Source organism: Lotus japonicus, chromosome 6 (genome assembly GCF_012489685.1).
Source record: "Lotus japonicus ecotype B-129 chromosome 6, LjGifu_v1.2".
NCBI classification, from domain to species: Eukaryota; Viridiplantae; Streptophyta; class Magnoliopsida; order Fabales; family Fabaceae; genus Lotus; species Lotus japonicus.
In genome coordinates, this window is record NC_080046.1 from 57,352,246 (window position 1) to 57,373,701 (window position 21,456).

Below are 21,456 nucleotides of genomic sequence, written 5' to 3' on the forward strand. Positions count from 1 at the left end.
AATTTTGTTGGTGAACAGTCATTTGCCGGGTCACAACATGGCTATGACAACTTTCAGACACCGCCAGTGCATATGCAGGACGTTAGTCCAGATACTTGGAATCCAATGGGTGACTGGGATGGTGTTGCAATTCGTGAATTGCTGGATCCTCCTCGACCGCAATTCTGGCAAGATATAGACCCTTCGCAGCTCCAGCAGACACAGGCTAACTTCCAACTGGACTTGAACCGTGCAGCTGCAGGGGGAGACCCAGATAGGCCATACCGGGATGCAAGAGACCGTCCTTATCCTAATTGTCGAAATTGTTAATTTGTTGTATCATTTACTTATAATTAGTGAATTTAAAGTTGGTGTGTAATATATTTTAGACTTCAAAGTTGCTGTGTAATATATTGGTGTGTAATATATTAGTGTTTATATTTTAGACTTTTAAGTTTGGGTTTATATATATATATATATATAATATATATAGTTTATATATATATAATATATATAGTTTTTATATATATACGAGTATTATATAGTTTATAATAAAAAATTAGTTTATACATTAAACTTTTAGTTTATATATATATATATATGTATATAGTATACGAGTATATAATAATACTATACTATTAAATTCTTTCTTTCTTGTTTTGATATGTACTAGCATCCAATTCATATTAAGTTAGAAACAATAGTAATGAGCCAATGTTTAAGCTCTAACATAATTATTTCTCACATGCATTTGGACTACACTTCAAGCTTACACACAGTGATTAATTTAAGAGCTTGCACAATTAAAGCAACATAATTATCTTTGTAGTGACACTGATCTCCGACTCGGCTGAGATTGATTCTCCCTTAAGTCCATCTCATTTCTTATACGGGTAGACCTTGGACGACCCTTCTTCCGTATTTTGGCAGGATCTGGAGCAATTCTAGGCCCAGCTCTGGGCGGCATGTTCAGATCATTCCCAATGGGGTACCACTGCCCTGAATACGCATCCACAATGTTCTGAATCGTATAAACAGGGTCCACATATTGAAGATAGTCTAAACTCTGGTTGGCGCACGCGGCGATCACATGTGAACAAGGATATTTGAACGTCTGGAAGCGCCCACATTCGCAAGTTCTTTCATCTAAGTTCAGTCGCCACGTATAACCACTGCGATGGTTCTGCTGGTTGAATCCCTCCTCTACTTCGAACCTGGACCTATCTATGCTATACGTCCGCACAATGTGAGACTGGGCAATCGTCGCATTCTTTGTCATGGCCTCCATGACCTTGTTACAATATATGTCGCCGACTCTTTGTTGTGCTGCTGCTGCAGAACCTCGCTGCACAAAATATTCCACAAGCCTGCCATATGTGCATTTAACAAGTGCAGTGATGGGCAAGTTTCTAGCACCCCTAAACACTTTGTTCACAGCCTCAGATAAGTTCGTGGTCATGTGGCCATACCTACGACCTTCCACATCACACGCTCGGCTCCATTTCTCATTACTGATGTCATTTATCCATTGCCGGACAGCTGTGTTGTGCCCTCGAAACGCCGCTAAGCGTTGCTCGAAAAGATATGGGCAAGGCTCGTAAGCTGCACATTTCAAACAAATTTCAATATTCCATATTAAAAAAACATCGCATTGAACTAATGAACAGACGCAAACTTACCCATATTTATCAGTTCATTTTTTTGCTCTGTGTTGTGAAACCTGTTGTTGAAATTACTGGCAACGTGGCGAATGCAATACACATGATAAGCGTTTGGTGGCTGCCACCCGTTAGACGGATTCCCCACTGCTGAGAGAATGCTAGCGTGTCTGTCTGATATTAGACATATCCCTTGTTTCTTGGTGACATGCACACGCATCAGACGAAGAAACCACGTCCAAGCACCGAGTGTTTCTCCCTCCACAATTGCAAAAGCTAAAGGCAACACATTACTGTTCCCGTCCTGTGTCGTGGCAATAAGCAAAGTTCCACTATACTTTCCGTAGAGGAATGTGCCATCAATTTGTATCATTGGCTTGCAATAGTTGAATGCGTCACAACATTGTTTGTACGTCCAAAACACTCGACCAAATTTCTTGAAATCAGGAACAACATTGCCATACTGGTCCTTATAGTCAGTTGTGACAAACTCGTAATGGGATCCAGGGGAAAACCTCAGCATATATTCCAACCACCTAGGGAGCAGGTCGTAAGACTCCTCCCAATCACCGAACACGCGAGCAAGTGCTTTTTGCTTCGCCTTCCAAGCTTTAAAGTATGACACCATATAATTGAGTTGACCACTTATCCTCTCTTGTATGAGGGAAATAGGGATAGTTGGTTGGGCACTTACCATGCCTAAGACATAAAAGAAAAATAATGTATGTTAATAGCAATTTCATATTTGTAAATGTGTAGCGAAATAATAATCATATGTAAGCAATATATACCAAGAATGTAGTTGGACATGAAGGTGGACGTCATCTTCTTGTGGTCTTGAGAAGTCATCGCATTTAAGCACGTATGCGAACCCCCCCATTTGGATATGATCCATTTACCAATTTTCTTGGATAGATGTGCCCTTATCCTCCACGGGCAGCCATCTACGGATTTCTGACACTTTGCAGTAAAGTACTCTGGCTTGGATTCACTCATCTTATAAGTTTGATTTAGTCTAAAACAATAGTGTAACAAGGCATCCTGTACAGCACGCTTGTTTTCAAAAATCAACCCTTTACATAAGTCATCACCTAGCTTCCATGATCCATTCACATCCGTTTCAGAATAAAAATCAGTTTCTTCATCTGGGTGATCCCAGTTAATATATGTATAATGCGAAGAAGCACTCCAGAATGGGGCCGTGTTTGGGTGGCCTATAAAATTATAGAAATATATCAAGTACCATATATTTATAAAAAACAACGCTTGATGAGATATGTTGATTGTACATACCTTGAGTTTCAACATTGACATTCACTGGTGCCGCAGGTTGATCAGCAGGATGAGGTGCCATCCGAGGCTGAGGATTAGCGTGTCGGTCTCCCTCATCGTCTGTGTCAGACTCGTCACCTCCTTCTTGCATTCTTTCATCTTCATTGTGGTCATCGTCTGAAGGAATGACTTCACCGTCCACATTATCATTGTCAAGGCGGTAGTCATAATCATCGCCCAAATTAACTGCGACATCCGAAGGAACGACGATATTGGTCTCTTCAATACTCATAACGCTAAAAGGCACAGTATATGGTTCTGCAAGAAGCTCCTCATCAACAACATGTCTACCACCGTCTTCAGTGGGTCTCGGTTGAGTAGACGACAGATACGTCGGCACTGACATTGATGAACTTCCAGCTTCAGTAACTTCAACATACAGCTCCAGCTGAACCATATATGACTGCTGACTAAATGCATCCATCATGACTTGAACATCAACATTATCAACTATCTCAAAATGCGTAAAAAAAATGGGATTCGGTGTCGTCATAAATCTAGAGCTGACTCTAGAAATCATCTGGTTCCTTTGCAACTTCAACCTTTCGTGGATTTTCTTCTTCAAACGGTCGAAGGTAATGTTTCGCTTCAGATGCATGGACCTTCTCCGACCTTCGAATATGGCACCTTGGTCGCCATGGACAACCCTGCCATCGTAATACACAAAAGTAATAACTTGATCCATTGCAAAGGTTTTTTTCGTTACAGAAACGTTCTGAAATGCAGGAGATTGAAGTTTTGAAAATATTGAAGTGTATTTTTCGTAGAAGAAAGTTATGAGGCTCAGGAGTTAACTTATAGTGTTTTGAATTCGCAAAAATAATTGAGAATCCAGTCAATCTCGCTTATTTTGTCATTTTGTATATCCTGGATTCGCAAAAAAAATTGAGCATTCAATCTTAGCCATTCCTTTCCCTCCATGTCAGTACTGCCACCTAAAAAGCACCTGAAAAGCACTTGAATTCGCAGGTAAAGTCGCGACACCAATAACGTGCAACCTGCCACCCTGCCACCCTGCCACCATCATTGACCATCATTCCAACTACATGGAAAACGCAAGAAAACTTGCGAATCCAATAACGTGCAACCTGCCACCCTGACATGGAAAACGCAAGAAAACTTGCGAATCCCACCATCATAAAGCAATGATTTCCCCAATCACCCTGCACCTCCCAACGCAGTCAGACCTTTTTCAGAATAATAGATGGAAACGCAACAAAACTCGCGAATCCCACTAAAAGTACCCTATCTTGCTAAATAAATTTTTTCGTGCCCCTTTTTGCTAATTAAAAAACTTTTTTGCATTATTTAGAAAAAAAATTCTGCATAATCACTAAACTATTTTTTCTTTTGAAAACTTTTGAAGTTAAACTGTTAATTTTTATTTTTGAAAGTAAAAGATCTTATTCCTAAAATGAAGACCCATGTTTCTCAATAGTATATACATAAAGACTCTCTGCTCCTTCAAATAGAAAATATGCTCCAACATCTAATTAGACCCTCTATGATACGTTTTTTCACCCTTTACATTCATCCACGTAGTCATTTTATCCTCTAACTTTTATCACTTGAACTAACTATCTGAAACTTCTCCAAAATACGTAATCAAAAATTGAAAAAGTTTTTAAAAATTGTAAGCACTTACTTATATTACTAACAACTAACATTTCCCTATAGAAAAACGACATGCCATGTTATTTTCATATTCACGTCATTAATCACACTATATATTAACATTAACATAACTCGTAATCTTGTTATATTACTTGTTCAAAATATTTTCACTTCGAGAAACAATTGGTTACATCACTAATATTAATGGGATAAATTAAATATATTTTTACTTCTTGATTAAGTGTCAATATCATTAATTACAAATTTTCAAAAGAATTAAATCCACATCACATTTTCTAATTCTTCAAAAATTGTCAACTACACATTCTTTTGTTTTAAAATATTTGTAATTTTTACTAATAATTGGTGTTAGTCTAGTGGTAGATGAACTAAATCCTCGTAAAAGTGATGTTACAAGATCGAACATTGACAAAGATATTTGTTGGGAGACATTATCACTGTATCCATAATAGGTTAATACCCGCAATATGCACGGTTAACTCAATGAGTGGTGATCGCAATGATTAAAAGTCGTTGCTTAAACTATAAGGCTAAGAATTTGATTCTTAAGAGTCGCACTTTTAGAGAGACCTTTAACTTTTAACCACAGTAAGGTTAAACAAAATTGCATCAATAGAGGATACTAACAATTAAAAGGAAAGATTTAATTAACTTGACAAAAAACTTATGGTTTAAATATTATGCAATCGATTAAAGTGATAAAAAAACATTCACAAAAAAATGACTTGAGGAAAGGAAGGGAGGGAGTAATATATCTAGAATGTTTATCAAATAATAACGTAGATAATATTTATGGCATCCTCTAGTATTATTTAAAATTTAAGCAACAACTTAATGACTTTTATTGCCACTTTTATTGCTATTTTTAGAAGAGAGCTCTCCTTGATGATCGGTGAGTGCCGCCCATAGAAGCCAATTTCACATTTGTCCAGCTTAAGACTAACATCAAGTACCGCTTCTAATGCAGACTTAAGGTCTCTAGATTTCAAAGCTTGAGTGGCCTTTGGGATATCAACAACAACAATGGCGTCAAGATCCTCACTGCATGAAGTCAGGGCTTCGTCTATCTTACCAACGAGAAGTTGATTGACTTTTCTCAATGCATCAAATGCTTTGCGTGTGATTTCTTCTAGCAACCTGAATGCTTGGCCTCTGAGACCCCAATGGTTGATAAGTGAGTCTCCTTGAAGTAGTTGAATGCAATAACCATTATCAATAGTTTGATTGCAAGTTTCCTCTATGTCTATGATGCCCTCGACATTTTTTGGTTTCAAAGGTCTGCTATGACCAACAGGAATCGAAATTGCAGCTAGAACAATAATGCTACAAATAAGGTATAAGCATTTCAAGATTGCCATTTTTTTAAAAATGGCTTTGATAGAGGGTGTGTAGTAACTTGAAAGGTGAGAGATGACTAAGGCCTCAAAGGCCTTTTATACTTGAGAAATTGAGAGTGATTTCAGATTCTATCGTCATTATGCACACATATAGAAGTCATATAGCCTGTATGGAAATGATATTATTGATTAAACATTAAACATAATAATATTAATTTGAAAAAATAATTAATTACATTGCTAAATATGGACTATGAATTTCGTAAATAAATCATTAAAATATCAATTACAATTTATTTTATTTTATTTGTAACTTTATAAATTTTTTTATTTTATTATAGTAGTAATTCAAATTAAAGAGAATTCAATGTAATGAAAGATTAGTTTAGTCAAATATAATAATTATTTTTCATAAATTGATTAATGGCGTATAATTGCATTTGATTAGCAAAGGTACATCAATATACAATAAAATCGCTATAATCTAGCCTATGATTTCTAGATTCATTCAATATCCATGAATAATACCTTAAATGAATCAGATTCAATCATCATCCCCTTTGCAGTTTCAGAAAAAATCATTCCCTTTCCACCCTTAATTGTTGCCGTGTATAAGGCTTTTGTAAAACTTAAGACAAAATATTAAATTACTGGTAGAAGTGATATGCCTGAAAAGTAAATGATGTTATTTTTTTTTTGAAAAAAACAATATAATAATAATTTGAAAAATAACTAATTACACAATTAAACATGGACTATGAATTTTGTAAAATAAATCATCAAAATACCAATTAATTTTTTTGACATAAAAATACCAATTAATTGAATATACATGTCTATTTTATATTATTGATTGTTTACTAAAAAATATTTCTTATTAGATCGTTTTTTTTTTGATTGATTGATTGAATTTCAAATTAAATAGAAATCGAATAAATTGGAAGATAAATTTAGTCCTATATAAGTACTTTTTTCAAAAATGGATTAATAGCATATACATGTGCTTTTGTAGTACTTATGACAAAATATTAAATAAGTAAAATGACTCATTGTTTTTTTTGGAAGAATTATTTATTCAAATATAAATAAATTCTTTCTTATTTTCCCATTTAAAAAGAACAATTCTTTCAAGAATTAATAGAAGTATTTAAGTGCTTTCTTTACACAATCAAAACACTAAATTAGTAAAATGACTATATATTTAGGACAAACTGGACAATCAAATAAGTATTTTTTTATTGGCTTAATATTATTGCAAGAGAGACAATCATGTTTTAGGCGATAATGACAATGATGGGTGTAAATTATCTGCAAGTATTATAACTTCTATCACACTCACACTTTGTGAAAGATAAAAAGAAAAGAGTGAATGGAAAATATAAGGCTTAACTAAGTTTTTGGTCCCTAACCTTTCCATATGTTTGACATTGGGCCCTCGTCGGAGCAAATGTGAGCTTTAGTCTCTAACCTTTGTCAAAAGGTTTGGTTTTGGTCTCTCCGGAGCTCTGAGTCAACGCTCGAGCTCCGGTGACCCATGTGGCATGGCTACGTGGAATAGATGATGCGAAAGCCCAACGGTTAGAACAAAAACACGAGATAAAATTCATAAATAGGTGCGGTCCAATCAATAGCCCAAGTCACACTCATGAATTCTAGGTTCGGATAAAAAAAGTTCAGTTGGATTGGAATAATAAAGGAATAGGAAGAAAAAGTGAATGAAAAATGGATGAAATGAAAAATATATTGTGAAAGAAAGAAAAACCTCTATCAAACACGAATAGGAAAGTGTGAATGAATCATTATTCATCAAACACTAAAGCTTGAATGGCAAAATATCTCACTTCACTTTACATTTCCTAGACCCCTCTAGCTATGTATGACTAAAGACTACTCATTCAACAGATGTCATGTAACCTATGCTCCTACTAAGCCAAGAAGCCAGAATACAAGAAAGAAGGAAAAATAAAAGATTATACATGGCTACATTACATACATCAAGCTCAAGATAAATAAAAACCCAATCTAGCTACCAGAACTCAGGCATTCAGCCTCGCTACTAGGTGTCACATGGCCAATAAGGCAATGTGGAAGATGGTTAGAGTAGACATGGCTCCTTTTCTTATCATAATCAATTATCCTCCAACATGTTTTTCTACCCTTAACAGACCTTTCATCAAATTGAGAATTCTTAGGCAGTTGAGAAGCTAACAGGATGGACAACTCCATTTTTCCAAGAGAACCTTCATAGCCATTGTTGATAATCTTCATGAACTCTCCCTCAACCAAATCTATGTCCACTAAGTTATACTTGTCATGTTGCAAGCCCCAATAGAAAACCACATTTGGCTCCGTTTTATTAGTGTCAACATATTCTGTAGGGTTAGGGTCACAAAAACCTTGAACCCCCTCCAACTGCAACAAATAAAACAATATATGAAAATGATGATAAAATATATAGAAAGGTAGTAATGCCCTTTGATGATTCACGATCACATTCACAAGTTCCCAATCAATAGAAGGACTTTTTAATTTTATGCCAAGTTCATCAGGTTAAGTAATAGTATATTTACAAATAAAAAAATATTTTTCTTCTGTAATTGCAGTGAGTGAAGCACAATCATAGTCAATTATCTACATTGTTCCACACATCTTCTAATGCCAAAGTAACCATGACTATTTGAGATAGCTAAGTTTACTGGAGACTTCATGATTTCTATGCCAAGTTCATCAGGTTAAGTAATAGTGAAATATTTAATAAATAAAAAGTAAAATATTTTTCTTCTGTAATTGCAGTGAGTGAAGCAGAATCATAGTCATTTCTTCTACATTGTTTCACACATCTTCTCATGCCAAAGTAACCATGGCTATATGAGATAGCTAAGTTTATCGTTTAAGCTACTTACAATGCCAAGAAGACCGCGGAAGCGTGACTTCACCCATCCAACCCAGTCTCCAAGCGCACGTTGATCGGGAGTAGAGAGGTAAATCTTGACAAATTGTGTATATCTTTTTGAGTATGGAAAAAGCTCGAATACAATATCCCAAATGAAATCTGGTTTTGAAAGATCCTTCAATAAGATGAAATAAATAAAATGAGCAAAAGACATACATCAAGGGTTTTTTTTTAATTAAGCTTCCATGTTATGTAATTCATCAACAAGAAAATAGGAGGTTCAACTCCATTTATAGTTGCCCAAGTAAATACAATTTGCAAAGCATTTCAATTAAGTGGCTCTAAATAAAAGTATTTACACAAGCAACAAATGTATACCAAAATGGAGTCCTGAGTTAAATAAGATAACATACCCTTGTTATATTATGTCCCCGTAGAAACTCAGCTCTGATCCTGTAGAATGTGCTTTTAGTTATATTTGAATGACAATACTCGTAAGGGCTAGATGGCAACAGAATAGGCATGAAGGATCGTGTTTCTATAGCATCTACAACTGTTGGTAACATTCCTTCCTGCAGCATCACTGGTGTAGGCCAAGGCCAAAATGCAAATGTTCGAAAAAAGTTCGCAATTAGACCATTTAAGGTGGCATCAGGGTGTCTTTGACAAACATAAGCTACAAGAACTGCCAAATGAACTCCTCCCAAATAACCAAGTAACTGCAAACCAAAATTTTGCTTCATGTGAGTCATAAAAGTTGAGTTCATGCATGAATCAAGCTATGGAAGTAAACATTACTTAAACGAACAAATTCACTTACAGTTCCATACACTCCTCGTCTTTTTGCCCATAATTTAAGACACCGTAGCACAGATTGAAAATTCTGACAGACATGAGTTTCGCATATAAGAGACCACAATGATGCATAGAAAAGGGGGAGATTTACAATTACAAGAACAACAACAAAAGTTGGGATATTTTGAGTCCTTCGCATCATCTAGATAATTGTTCAATTGTTTATGAATATGATTATTTTCTTTGTTATGGAGAAAATAAAGGACAAAAATCCATCATACCTCAACATTTGGAACTAGTTGCAGAATGCGTTTATTTGCTCGTACACCAGACAAGCTTTTCCAGCTAGTGTCGTCAATATTCCTCATGAAGAATGGATTTAGTATGTCAACATTCTGTAGGATAATTGCTAACATCATTAAAGTAATTATTTTTTTAACAAATCAAGCTCAAAAGAATATTAAATATAAAAAAGTGTTATGATTGCTAAAATATAATGTCAATACACTAACACACCACCTCTATAATCCAAAGACATTATTTTGCAAAATTTTATAGCATTAATTTCACAAATTTTAAGATATCCACACATGCACCTGACAAAAGTTTCAGAACTAGATTAATCATGTTTCTTTATACTGACCTCAGGAACATATAGTACTTTAAGCCGAGCGTATGGAAGATCAATGGAAATCCCATCAAATTTAAATCGGATAAGAGGGACTTTTGCGCTCTTGACACAAAGGATCTCTGATACTTCAGGTCTCCTCTTAAGCATGTGATGCAACACAACAAAAAAGTCTTCCTGTATTAATTGCATTCCCCATGAAAATCAAAATAAGTACTACAGAGCCAAAAAGAAAATGATGTATAAGAGAGAGAAATACAATTTACTTACTGCAATGGATGCATAGAAAGGAGCAACACATAAAGCATCAATATCAGACTCTGAGCTGTGAACCTAAACATTATTATAAGTTTAGAAGAGAAAATTATCTTTAGATTTGTACACATGTTTAACTATCAAATGACAATAAGTTAAGGGAAATCTTAACTTGACAAATTATGTAGCTCTCAACTTAGACTAAGGAAATCGAGTGGTATGAGGGAAACACTTACTCCAAGGCCATAAGATCCATATGTCAATATGGTAGCAGATGTAACAGCAATCTGGTGCTTCGGTAGTCGATGCTGCCATGCAACCTTCTTGATCCATGATGAGACTATCTGTAATAAGCATACCATCACGACGGTATTACAAATTGCATAAAAAAACATTGTGAGATACAAGAAATTTAGTAAACAAACAAATACAGATACTCTTAACACGCAATATAAATTTTCCTCACATGGACAGGAAATTCATAAAGTTATCGTTGTGAAAAAAACGTTCCACATTTTTAGCTATGTGGTGGTTTCTGGTGTAAAACTTACCATCGAATATATAAGTTCACTAATTAGTGCAATTTGAAAAACTTACAACAATTTCATGACCAAAGTAACGCTATTTTAATTTATTAACATATTTAATAATTATTGATAGAATTTACACGAAATGGAATTTCAGTGCCTTAAAATGCTAAAACCATTCTCATAGCAACGATAAACTCCTTAAAAAATTATCCATGCTTACAAAAATTATCATACATAACAAAAAATGCATCTCATTTTAGCACATATCCTTGTTGAAGTAAGGGCACAATGTTGTCGTACAATTTTCAGTCAAACACATGCAAATATCACACAAACACGGTCCTATTGATTTCTGAGAAAAATACAAACACAGCTAAGCATATGTATGGATGAGCATGCTCAATAAAGTCAAATAATGGTGCAAGCTAGTACTCTTAGCCTCAGGGTAGTCTTTATGGAAGGTGATAATATTCTTTTAGAGGGTGATCCTGCTTAATAGGTCCTGGTTCGTTGTTGTGCTCGCACAGAAGGTGTTCCAACATAATTGTGATGGAGTGCGGGGGTGTGGTTCAAGATCATTATGGTGCTTTTATTTTTTGCTTATTCCAGGCATCCAGGACCTTGTTCGGCTATGCACATTCGGAGTTATGGACTGATCTTTTGGGTATTAAGCTGCAGAGCTCAAGGATATATGAATTTAGTATTGAATCTGACTCAGCGAGTGCATGCGACTTTTGGATGTTGGGTGCAAATCAACACATTCTTGTGCAAGTCTCATAAACCAGATTAAATATCTCATGACAGATCTTCAAAAGATTTCAGGGAAGCTAACTTTGTTGCAAATGCTTTAGTTTGGTCTAAGTCTTGCTTGATAGGCAAACTATCACTTTTGATGTCCTGTGATCCTGTCCTCTGTTTGCTTAGTACCTTTCATGTTTGATTAAGTTTCTTCCATAGTTTTGGTAGTTGTTTCCTCCTTGTTCCTAGGCCTTTAGGCCTCCCCATTCACACACACACACAAAAAAAAAATACAGCCTCCTACACATTTTTCTTTTATTCTACATGCAAAGAATGAAGCCCTTAAGGAAAATGAACAACAATGCATCCCAACCACAAATCATGTATTGACCAAAGAAGTATGGAACATTAACAAAAAAAATATAAAAAATTGAAAACCTGTTTGAGCTTTTGAATAGCGTTTTTCCTTTTCTCTTCCTCTTCTGGTGATGGAACAAGCCCTTCATCAGCCATGAACTGCACATGATTGAACAAACCCCACAAAAAAAAATTCAAACATTAAGGTACCTAAACCAAAAACCCTGAAAAAAATACCAAGAGAAGAAAAGGGGTTCACCTGAAGGAGAGATATAGACCTCTGGCTATCCATTGCAAAGAAAAATGATGGGTTCAGAGGAAATGGAAGAAATGCCCGGGACGGTGGTGGTAGAAAACGGTGGTGAAATACAGAAAACGGTGGTGGTGGTGGTGGAGGATGATCCAAAACGATGCCAGTTTGAATTGGGGGAGAGGTTGGAGGTTCCAATTCCATACAAGTTGGCAAAACCCCTCTCCAAAAATGCTAAACCCAAAAATAATGATTTTCAAGGTAAAGACAACAAGTAATGACAACGATTCATGCGTTAATAATTTCTAAAAACATCGATTTTCTGTTTGAGACCATAATCTTAATAAGAAAATCTCCTAAGCCTATACTTAGTAATCACAACACAACACCCTCTCTTTGCAATCTTCATCTTTTCTTTCACTGCTCTATCTCTTGTCTTTCAACTTCATAGCTTGCCTTGTAACAGGGGACAAGCAAGTAGATGTTACCATGTGGCAATATAAGACTCCTCAAGAGTGACACCACACCACTCCTATACTACCATGATGACCAAAACAGCTAAAAAAAAGTTTTTGGTTTCTGTTTTTAGTTTTTAGATATCAGTTTTCTAAATGTTGAAAAACATGTCATTCAACCTGTTTTCTTCTTCTAAAAACTGTTTTTAAAAATTGTTTCTGAAAATTGTTTTGAAAACTGAAAACAAAACTACAACCAAACAAGCCCTTATTCTTGATAGGGTTTTCTCCTTTTATTGTGAGTTTTCTCTCTTTTCCCTCCCCCGTGTACAACTGCCACTATCTCACAATTTCCACTCTAAAGTCAACTTATTTCATTGTTGACTTGAGTCTTGAAGTTTTTGTATTGATTATAGTGTGTTAACTACTTCAACTTGGTTGAAGATGCAACATTCTTAATTTATTCGTATCATTGCATTGCGGTATCACTTAACACTTTTTATGAGTTTATTCTCATATAATGTAAATTCTTAATTTATTCATATCATTGCATTGCGGTATCACTTGGCACTTTTTATAAGTTTATTTGCATATGATGTAAGTGTTGTCAAGCAACCTTCTAATTTTCAATGGAAAAAGGGTAATGGTGACAACAATGGGGATTGTTACAAACAATATATAAAACCTATTACTTTCAAAGTAACACTATTAAGACATTTTTATAAAATTAACTTCTATACTATTTGGTGGGAGGTAAATGGAAAATGAATAAAAATAAAGAATGCGTTTGATAAGATTTGAAAACGTATAATATAACCAAGTGGATTGATGTAGTGGTACAGCACTTCATCTTTTAAGCAAGTGGTTGGAGGTTCGAATCCCAACTTTTGCTAATAGAAAAAACTCCTTGGTCCCCTACCGCTTAGTGCGCTGACCGTGGGGCGAGGGATTAGTCTCACGGCTATTGGCTCTGGGAATACTTGGTCAAGACAAAAAAAAAGTATAATATTATTGTAAAATAAATAAGACAAATATAAAGAACAAAACGTTCGTTCATATTTAGTCTCTCGTGCACCAGCATGTTTGTTTGAATGTGCGTTGCACACACTCCAAAGCATGTTACTATGTTAGTGATGAAGTTTTATATCATAGCTCATCGGTCAACTTAATTTTAATGTCTAACGTGAATTTCAAACTTGCATGCAGTAAATAAGTTGGTACCCGGAGGGAATTGTTCCAATTTAATTGGTTGTCTAATATTTGAAGTTTTAACTATATGTTTCTAATCAAGTGAAAATATTTTTGAGTATCAGATTTTTATCCCTCATAGTAGTCCTATGACAATATATATAAATGTGAAGAATTGAAAAGAACAGTGAAAAATATGAGAAACCAACAAGTCTTCCCACAATATCATTGTAAAATTAAAATCACACATCAACTAGAGAAATAAACCTTAGAAGTAAAACAAATAGAAAAATTTCAAAAAACAAAAATCTTAAAATGCATTTTTTTTTTTCATTTAAGGGACTGGAGTTAAAAAATTAAGAGAAATGAATATATATTATTTCTTATTTATATGCTTCATTGTGATGCCTTCATGATGTTTCCTACTAGTTAAATATAGTTAATAGTAATAACTACGTGTTCTTTGGAATTAAAAAACAAAGTATAGTCACTTGCCCTACCATCACAACTAATAGTTATTTCTTATGTTTCCTTGATTCCTTTGTACATTGTTGTGCTATGTAAATGTTTCATTTAATCTTAACATGATTTAATAATATTTTTGGTGAAATTTCTCTTCAACTTACTTTGCCAGATAGGAGTAGAAGGCTAATGCAAGACATAGGTAAAACTAAAAAAGAATGAAAGAAAGGAAATAGTCTCTACCATGCCCAGACTAACACAAACGAAAAAAAAAATTAATACGTACCTTGCACCTAATTTATGTAGGTTTTCTTTAAAAAAAAATTAAGTAGCACGACGAGCAACCCACCCGCCAATTCATGAATTAAAACTGCGCGGGCTATACGGATTAATGCGTTTGTTATTCTCAATCCTACCTACCTAAAAATGTTGTCAGGGCGGGCTAGTCCGACGGGCTAAACCCATATTGCTCCACCTTGGGGTAGCAATATAAGACTTGAGTGGCAAAATTATAGAGGAAGAGAGACTTGTGTCTCAATTATTAACTTTTTTTTTTTTACATTGGAAAGATAAATTATACATTATCAGCATTTATCCTTGGAGTAACTCATATGTCACCCAGCTCTTACCAAATATTAGTTAGGAATGAAAATTCTATTAATAAATATCAAATGGCTCGATAAGAGGTTATCCTTCTGAATATAATGAATAAAATTAAACAGGACAAATACATGACTAACACTAAAGAAAATGAAATTCATAATTCATATTTTCTTTTCATGGATCTGCAATAAAAATTGTAAATATTATTTTCATTTTCTATTGGCCTAAATTCCCAGCTCTCTCTATCTCACTCCACCTAAACAGACAAAACCATACCAGAAATTCAATACAAAAATGATCCGATCTAAAAAAAATAAAAATTTGTATCCTCTGTTTTCAAGTCATCACAAATTCACAGCACACAATATACATATATACCAATATATTTAGAGAAAAAAAAGAAGTTAAATATAGAAGAAAAAGAGTGAAAATTAGAGAGTACAGCCACAACAGATGAAGAAGTAGCAAAGCATGGTGACCAAGGCGAGGGACTCAAGAGCCGTCACTAAAGACCACAACACATCATCCACCAATGAAATGTTCCACCACTGCCCCTGCAGGTTCCAATATGATAAATCCAGTGCCGGCCACCGGAACATAGACCACGCCGGCGAAAGATCCACTTCCGGCCACCGTAAGTTTGATGTGTTCCACCACCTCCACCTCAACAAGCTCATGCTGATAGGCCTGGCTTTTTCTTCAACTATACCGTGTGCTAAGCTTTTGTTCCTTCTTCAACAATTCTTGTATTTTTTTTATTCCCTTGGAATGGAAATTTCCCTTTCAATTATTGAAGTCAAGGTATTTACACAAAGTCACGTGGTTTATGAGAGAGAAAGGATGGGGATGGGGCATCTCATTCTTGTTTGGATATATATCAAAGAAAATTGGTGTAAACACGTGTTCAACAACAAAATATTTACCCACACGTTCATTTCTTATCAATTAAGATATTTTCCCACCATGTAATATTATTTTTTCTTTATTGACGGATGTCGCCGCCCGTTAGGAAAACAGTGATATATCTCTCTTTCAACAAATGTTTTTCTTCCGAACTTGAATTTGTGTTTTCATCCTTACGGAATGTAGGTTACTTACCACTAAACCAACACTTGATTAACACCGATGTAATACTTTAAAAGACTACTAAAGTCTTACACACTGTTTGATAAAATCCACTGCTGGATTGAAAGCCACTGCACATAGATTCTATATATAAAGTTTTACCTTAATCATGTCTTCAAAATATGCTAAGACACTTCAAAATATATAAATTATGGACCATGTCCTCTGAATATTAATGAAAAAATAGTTACTTGCTTTCACATGATATTGTCATTGGAGAATTTATAATCCCAAATACCTATTATGGGTAATATTAATAAAAATACCGGTTGAGTTAGTATTAGGTTGGGCATAGCTTCAAGTAATTTTTGTCAAAGATATCAAATCCCTATTGCTTCAGCCCATGTCAATCAAAACCTCGGCTAAAAAAAGTAAAGAAAACCATTTTATGGCTCAATTTCGGACTATACTCCTTTGAAATGGAAATGTATTTCAAAGAATAGTGTTCAGAAACAATTCCTGGTTGAAAAACGGTTGGTAACACTTGTTTAAAATGAATCCGGTTCAAATAATAGAGTGCATAGAATTATTGGTTGAAAGACAGTTCATATCCTAGGCCAAAGCTTGAAGCCATCAATACTATTAATGGTTCTTCCCAAAATTGCACAACGCAGCCGAGCGCCAAATATTGATGGCAATACCAAGCAAACAATTCAACTTATTTCAAGCTCAAACATGGCAATGCCAATCAGAAAGTTTAATCCTACAGAAATGCTTATTGACTGATACATTTTCATACAGAAGTAAAGCTAATCAGAATGTTGAATAAAATTGGCAAAATTGCAATCTACATCACAAAGTATCAAGAACAGTAATAAGTAACCTAGAGGTTAATTTCACTGCCACAAAGAGGGACGGAGTCTTTCATCCTTCCCACTTGAGATTCTATTTTGAATTACAAAATGATAATGATAGTAAAGATCACAACGTTTAAATAAGCGAACATCATGACAGTTATCTACGAATTGGAGGGTGCAGCTGCAATCTGGAAAAGGATCGGTAGTAGCATCAAAGCAAAAATTGCCTTGAAACTTTGCGCATTCCATCCATCAAAATATGTGAACAATGTCATATGCAAATCTATATTTTGTCAAAGAAGCACAGCATATAGAAATAATTTCAGGAAAAGAGACACATGCAGGAAGTTCAATTTTGTACATTGTGTTTTAGGGGGATGGCACTGGTCTAGAGCAATTAGTGTTACGACAACCATAGCACAAGTAGAATGACCATGGTGGTGGCTGCTCAAGAGCACAGAAAAATATTACCCTAGTTTACTCAGAACATTTGGAGTTGTTACTTGTAGGGGTGAACCTAATATGCACCAATTTTAGGTGGTGTAATTTTACACCACCTACTTTGACTGGGTATAGCTGGTCAACACATTATTTTTTTAAAGAAAAAATATTATTAAAAATTTGTTATGTATTAAATTTCTTTAAAAAAAGATGTGTTGACCTATTATAGCAGGTTAAAAAAAGTGGTCTAAAATTAGACCACTTTAAAAGTGGTCCACATTAGGGGTCACCTACTTGTAGTACAACTTGAATTTAGGAAATCTACCCAAATCCAGACCAACCTTTTTTTCCTTTCCATATTTATGAATTAAGTTCTAGTGCAATTTAGAAAAACTTGCTCCATAACTACTCTATTTTTAACATTTTATAATATTGCATTAAATTAAATTTACTGTTACAAACTCACACTACACCAAGTATGATTTCAAAAGAGAAGGATACGTCCAGAACAGCACGAACGACTGCAAAATTTAAAAAAAAGATAAGTTAAAATGTTGAACACATGATTTAATATGTGACTGTGTGTGTGTATGCATGTAGGTGTGTGGGTGTGGATTGCAAGAGAGAGAAATATATTTAGCTTTACCTATCCTATCCTACTCTTCTTTGCATTGCTTCTTAATTTATAATGAAAGTTTCTTTATTATGCAAAAGACAAGGGAAAAAATAGTAGCTCAAAATAGTAAAGATTGAAAAGATCTCATGGACCTATTCGGTCTGTTAAAATATTTTCTTCTGAAACAATTTCATGGACATATCTTTACCACTGCATCTTTTATGGGATAAAGAGATCTTTTTACCCCATTCATGTTGTTCAGCTAATCATTTGTGTGTCTTTCCATGTTTTTGGTGAGTTGGTGACTTTCATAAATTGTGTTTTCTTCTAGAATACTATCTAATTCTCTATTTGTGTGTCTCTGCGTGTCTTATCCAGACCAGTTTATTCTTTCATGAGAGTTAAAGATGTTTCTCATGGACAAATCATTCAGAAAGAAAGATGCAACGAACATAGACAACCTACCATTAGACCACCCAGAAAGCCATCAAGTAGCACTCGATTCCAGGAGTCGAAGTATGAGTGGATTGAAAATTTTGCTTTGGCAACGAGCCCAAGCGAAGTAACTCCCATGAGAAGTAAGTAAAAGACAAATCCATACAAGGCTGTAAATCCCAAAATACCAGCAACAACTCCACCAATTATAGATAAAAATGTTCGGCTGCATTAGAGACAGAAAAAAGAAATTTCAATTGTCTGCGAAAGAGACAGAAAAAAAGAAGCATCAATTGTAAACTATAGACAATGTTGAAGAGCTGCATGTTTTCCCCCTACCCTCCCCCGACAGTGTTGTATATTTATATACTATGCACTCAGTGAATGTTTCATGCCGGTAGAATTATACAACTCCATCTACACTAAAATTACTACCCCAAACAACTTGGGGTCCCACACTGTTCTATAATCTGGTAAGGAAAAAAAATCCCCGGTGTTTGATGGTCCACTGTGCCACCTAAACATAATACTTATAGCTATATGTATAAATTCAACATAATATTAAGAACCTGCAGTCAAACCAAACCTGTAATAGATAATTTTCATGTTGCTTTGCATATTCTCAGTATTAAAAGTTAGCAACTCATTCACTCCATTGCTTGATTTCTTCCCTGATGAACCCGAATCGGAATGTGCAGCCATAATATCTCCCTTGTCTAGTACAATGAGTTGTTTCTGTAAACAAAAACATCCATAACCATTGTGCTGAGGTTAACAAAAGTTAATTTCAAAGGACAAGGTTGCACAGGAACAGGATTGACCACAAAGTCATGAACTCCAACCTAAGTAGAGTCTCTAACAAGTACCATATTTGACACAACTCACACACAAACAATGAGAAAAGTGCATAAGTTGAACTACTGGAACCCCAATCCTCCCTGAAGCCACAGATACTTCATATAACAAAAGCCTTATCACACTAAGTAAGGTCAGTAGTCCACTTGTTCTGAGCCTCGATCCAGCCCGAACGGCGTCATATTAAACCACAACATCCAATTTTTGTGAGGCTTAACCTCAACCACGAATGCCCAGACTGGGAGAGTTACTAAATTTATTCCCTAACATCAATCTTCCTTTGATTCAAAACTCAAAATACAGTAAAAGACAAAATAAATTAATTAATAAAGACATGGAAAAATAAAAATAAAATATCCAAATTAATCTAGGTAAGGAACATAAAAGTTGTATCGTTCCGTACACTAAAACAAATTCGAGTGTTTGACATTTGATATACGCCTCTGTCTGAACCAAACAGTGTTCTTTGTATCACCGCTCAGTTATTCAGGAGGCATATGATAACTAAGAATCGCAAGAGAACATATAAAAAACATATCACACAGTCAATCAATTAAATTAAAAACATTAATTCAATCAACTATGTTAATTTTTCCATGTATGCAAGCTGAATTTCCTAGAAAATAAAGGTAATGGTGAGGAATGTAAAAGGCTGCTTTCGGGGCAACCGATTCGAGAATGCAGAGGGTCCCTTCAAAAAGCCGCCTCTCCCTAAAAGGAACCAAATTAACATTTGGTTCAAGTTGATGTTCGCCCCCTAACTAAGCCACATATGAAATTGGCTATTTTCATTGGACTACTCAAAGGGGCGTTTGAAAACAGAGTTGTTACAATTACAAATCACAAGCAATTAAACACAAGTAGCAATTAAACCCTAAACTGAAAAACGAATCGGTAAACCCTATTCTCAACTCCATAAATTCAACAGTTGCTTGGAGGATCGGAACTGGAACGACAGTTAGGAGTGATCGGCCGCATTGGAAATTCAACCCTAAACTATTGTCAATCTATGAACGGGAATTCGGGTGGATCTATGAGTACGTTAATGTAATTGGAAATTGAACCCTAAACTATTAGTGAATCTACTATATTTCAACAATTGAAGCGTGAGTGTTAGCGAAACATAGAAGGGGCAAACGTACCTGTGTGACGACGGGGTCGCCGGATAGGGTGGTTGCGCCGTCACGGGTGGAGGCTGAGAAGCGATGGCACCTGCGATGCGAACGGCGAAGGTGAAGTCGCTAAACCCGAGCTGGAAACAATGTAAGTTGAAGATGACAGTGACTTTTTTGTTTTTGCTTCAAAGATAACAGTGAGTGGGTCAATTGGATTGGGCTTTTAGACAAAAGTAAACACTTGGGCTGGGTCAGCTCTGTTTTTTTAGTTTTTGACTTAAATTCTGATCCGACGGGTCGCCTCGTCTGACCTTCGATCAGTTTTAGAGTGAGTTGAGTGAAGTGTGTTAGAGCGGTTTGAAAGTCATTTCATCTCTACCTACCTCGTACCGCTTAGATAAGTAAGCAGGATGACCCGATAGGTACGACTGAATTTGACACCCTATAGTCTATTCGGGTTTCTATATTTGAATAAACAAATTAGGTTTGACTATTTTACAAATTATAATTAAATTAAAATAAAAAACGTGAGAAGAAAAGATGTTGAGTATTTTTACGTAAAAATATTTATTTATATTGTTAGTATACTTAATTAAATTGGAAGATTATGTTTTACATTTAAATTTTATCTTATATTATCTTATATTATAATCTATTTCTAAAACCAATTTGGTTTTACTTTAATTTTTTCTAATACTATAATTAGTAACTTGATGGTATCATATATAATTTTATACATATTTTTACGATAGCAAATATTTCAAAACATTATTTTATATCATGAATATTTCAAATTTTGAAATTGATGATTTCCTAAAATTAGATAACAAAATTGATATAAATTGATGTCACTTACAAAATCATTGATGTCAATCTTTATTATTATTGAAACTTAATAAATTTGGTCCCAAAATTTGGTCATTACAATTATTAAGTTTTCTAACATCATTCAATCTCATTTATACATCAAGATAAAT

At 34.8% G+C, this 21,456-nt stretch overlaps 4 protein-coding genes and 2 non-coding genes across 6 annotated transcripts; all 6 read right to left on the reverse strand.

Annotated features, from left to right (window-relative positions):
- Positions 1–599: 599 nt before the first annotated feature.
- On the reverse strand, positions 600–3,897 carry LOC130726482 (uncharacterized). The gene is made up of 4 exons (XM_057577760.1): positions 2,931–3,897; positions 2,429–2,851; positions 1,659–2,336; positions 600–1,581 (listed from the first exon to the last, which is right to left on the reverse strand). The coding sequence occupies exons 1-4, from the start codon at positions 3,652–3,654 to the stop codon at positions 797–799; spliced, it is 2,610 nt and encodes an 869-aa protein (XP_057433743.1). The 5' UTR covers positions 3,655–3,897; the 3' UTR covers positions 600–796.
- A 1,519-nt stretch (positions 3,898–5,416) lies between these two features.
- LOC130725627 (uncharacterized) lies at positions 5,417–5,962 on the reverse strand. The gene has a single exon (XM_057576839.1). The coding sequence runs from the start codon at positions 5,960–5,962 to the stop codon at positions 5,417–5,419; it is 546 nt and encodes a 181-aa protein (XP_057432822.1).
- Positions 5,963–7,691: 1,729 nt separating this feature from the next.
- Positions 7,692–12,892, reverse strand: LOC130721980 (nuclear poly(A) polymerase 3). The gene is made up of 10 exons (XM_057572570.1): positions 12,397–12,892; positions 12,219–12,296; positions 10,749–10,856; positions 10,528–10,590; positions 10,273–10,434; positions 9,911–10,024; positions 9,655–9,717; positions 9,248–9,553; positions 8,845–9,009; positions 7,692–8,353 (listed from the first exon to the last, which is right to left on the reverse strand). Exons 1-10 carry the CDS (start codon positions 12,589–12,591, stop codon positions 7,964–7,966), a joined length of 1,644 nt encoding a protein of 547 aa, XP_057428553.1. The 5' UTR covers positions 12,592–12,892; the 3' UTR covers positions 7,692–7,963.
- A 4,072-nt stretch (positions 12,893–16,964) lies between these two features.
- LOC130724661 (uncharacterized) lies at positions 16,965–20,665 on the reverse strand. The gene is made up of 5 exons (XM_057575939.1): positions 20,507–20,665; positions 19,096–19,244; positions 18,540–18,735; positions 17,960–17,979; positions 16,965–17,300 (listed from the first exon to the last, which is right to left on the reverse strand). The coding sequence occupies exons 2-5, from the start codon at positions 19,209–19,211 to the stop codon at positions 17,270–17,272; spliced, it is 363 nt and encodes a 120-aa protein (XP_057431922.1). The 5' UTR covers positions 19,212–19,244; positions 20,507–20,665; the 3' UTR covers positions 16,965–17,269.
- Positions 19,716–19,862, reverse strand: LOC130727159 (small nucleolar RNA snoR138). The gene has a single exon (XR_009015194.1). It is a non-coding gene; the product is annotated as a small nucleolar RNA snoR138 (small nucleolar RNA).
- Positions 20,005–20,136, reverse strand: LOC130727133 (small nucleolar RNA U19). The gene has a single exon (XR_009015169.1). It is a non-coding gene; the product is annotated as a small nucleolar RNA U19 (small nucleolar RNA).
- Positions 20,666–21,456: the final 791 nt, after the last annotated feature.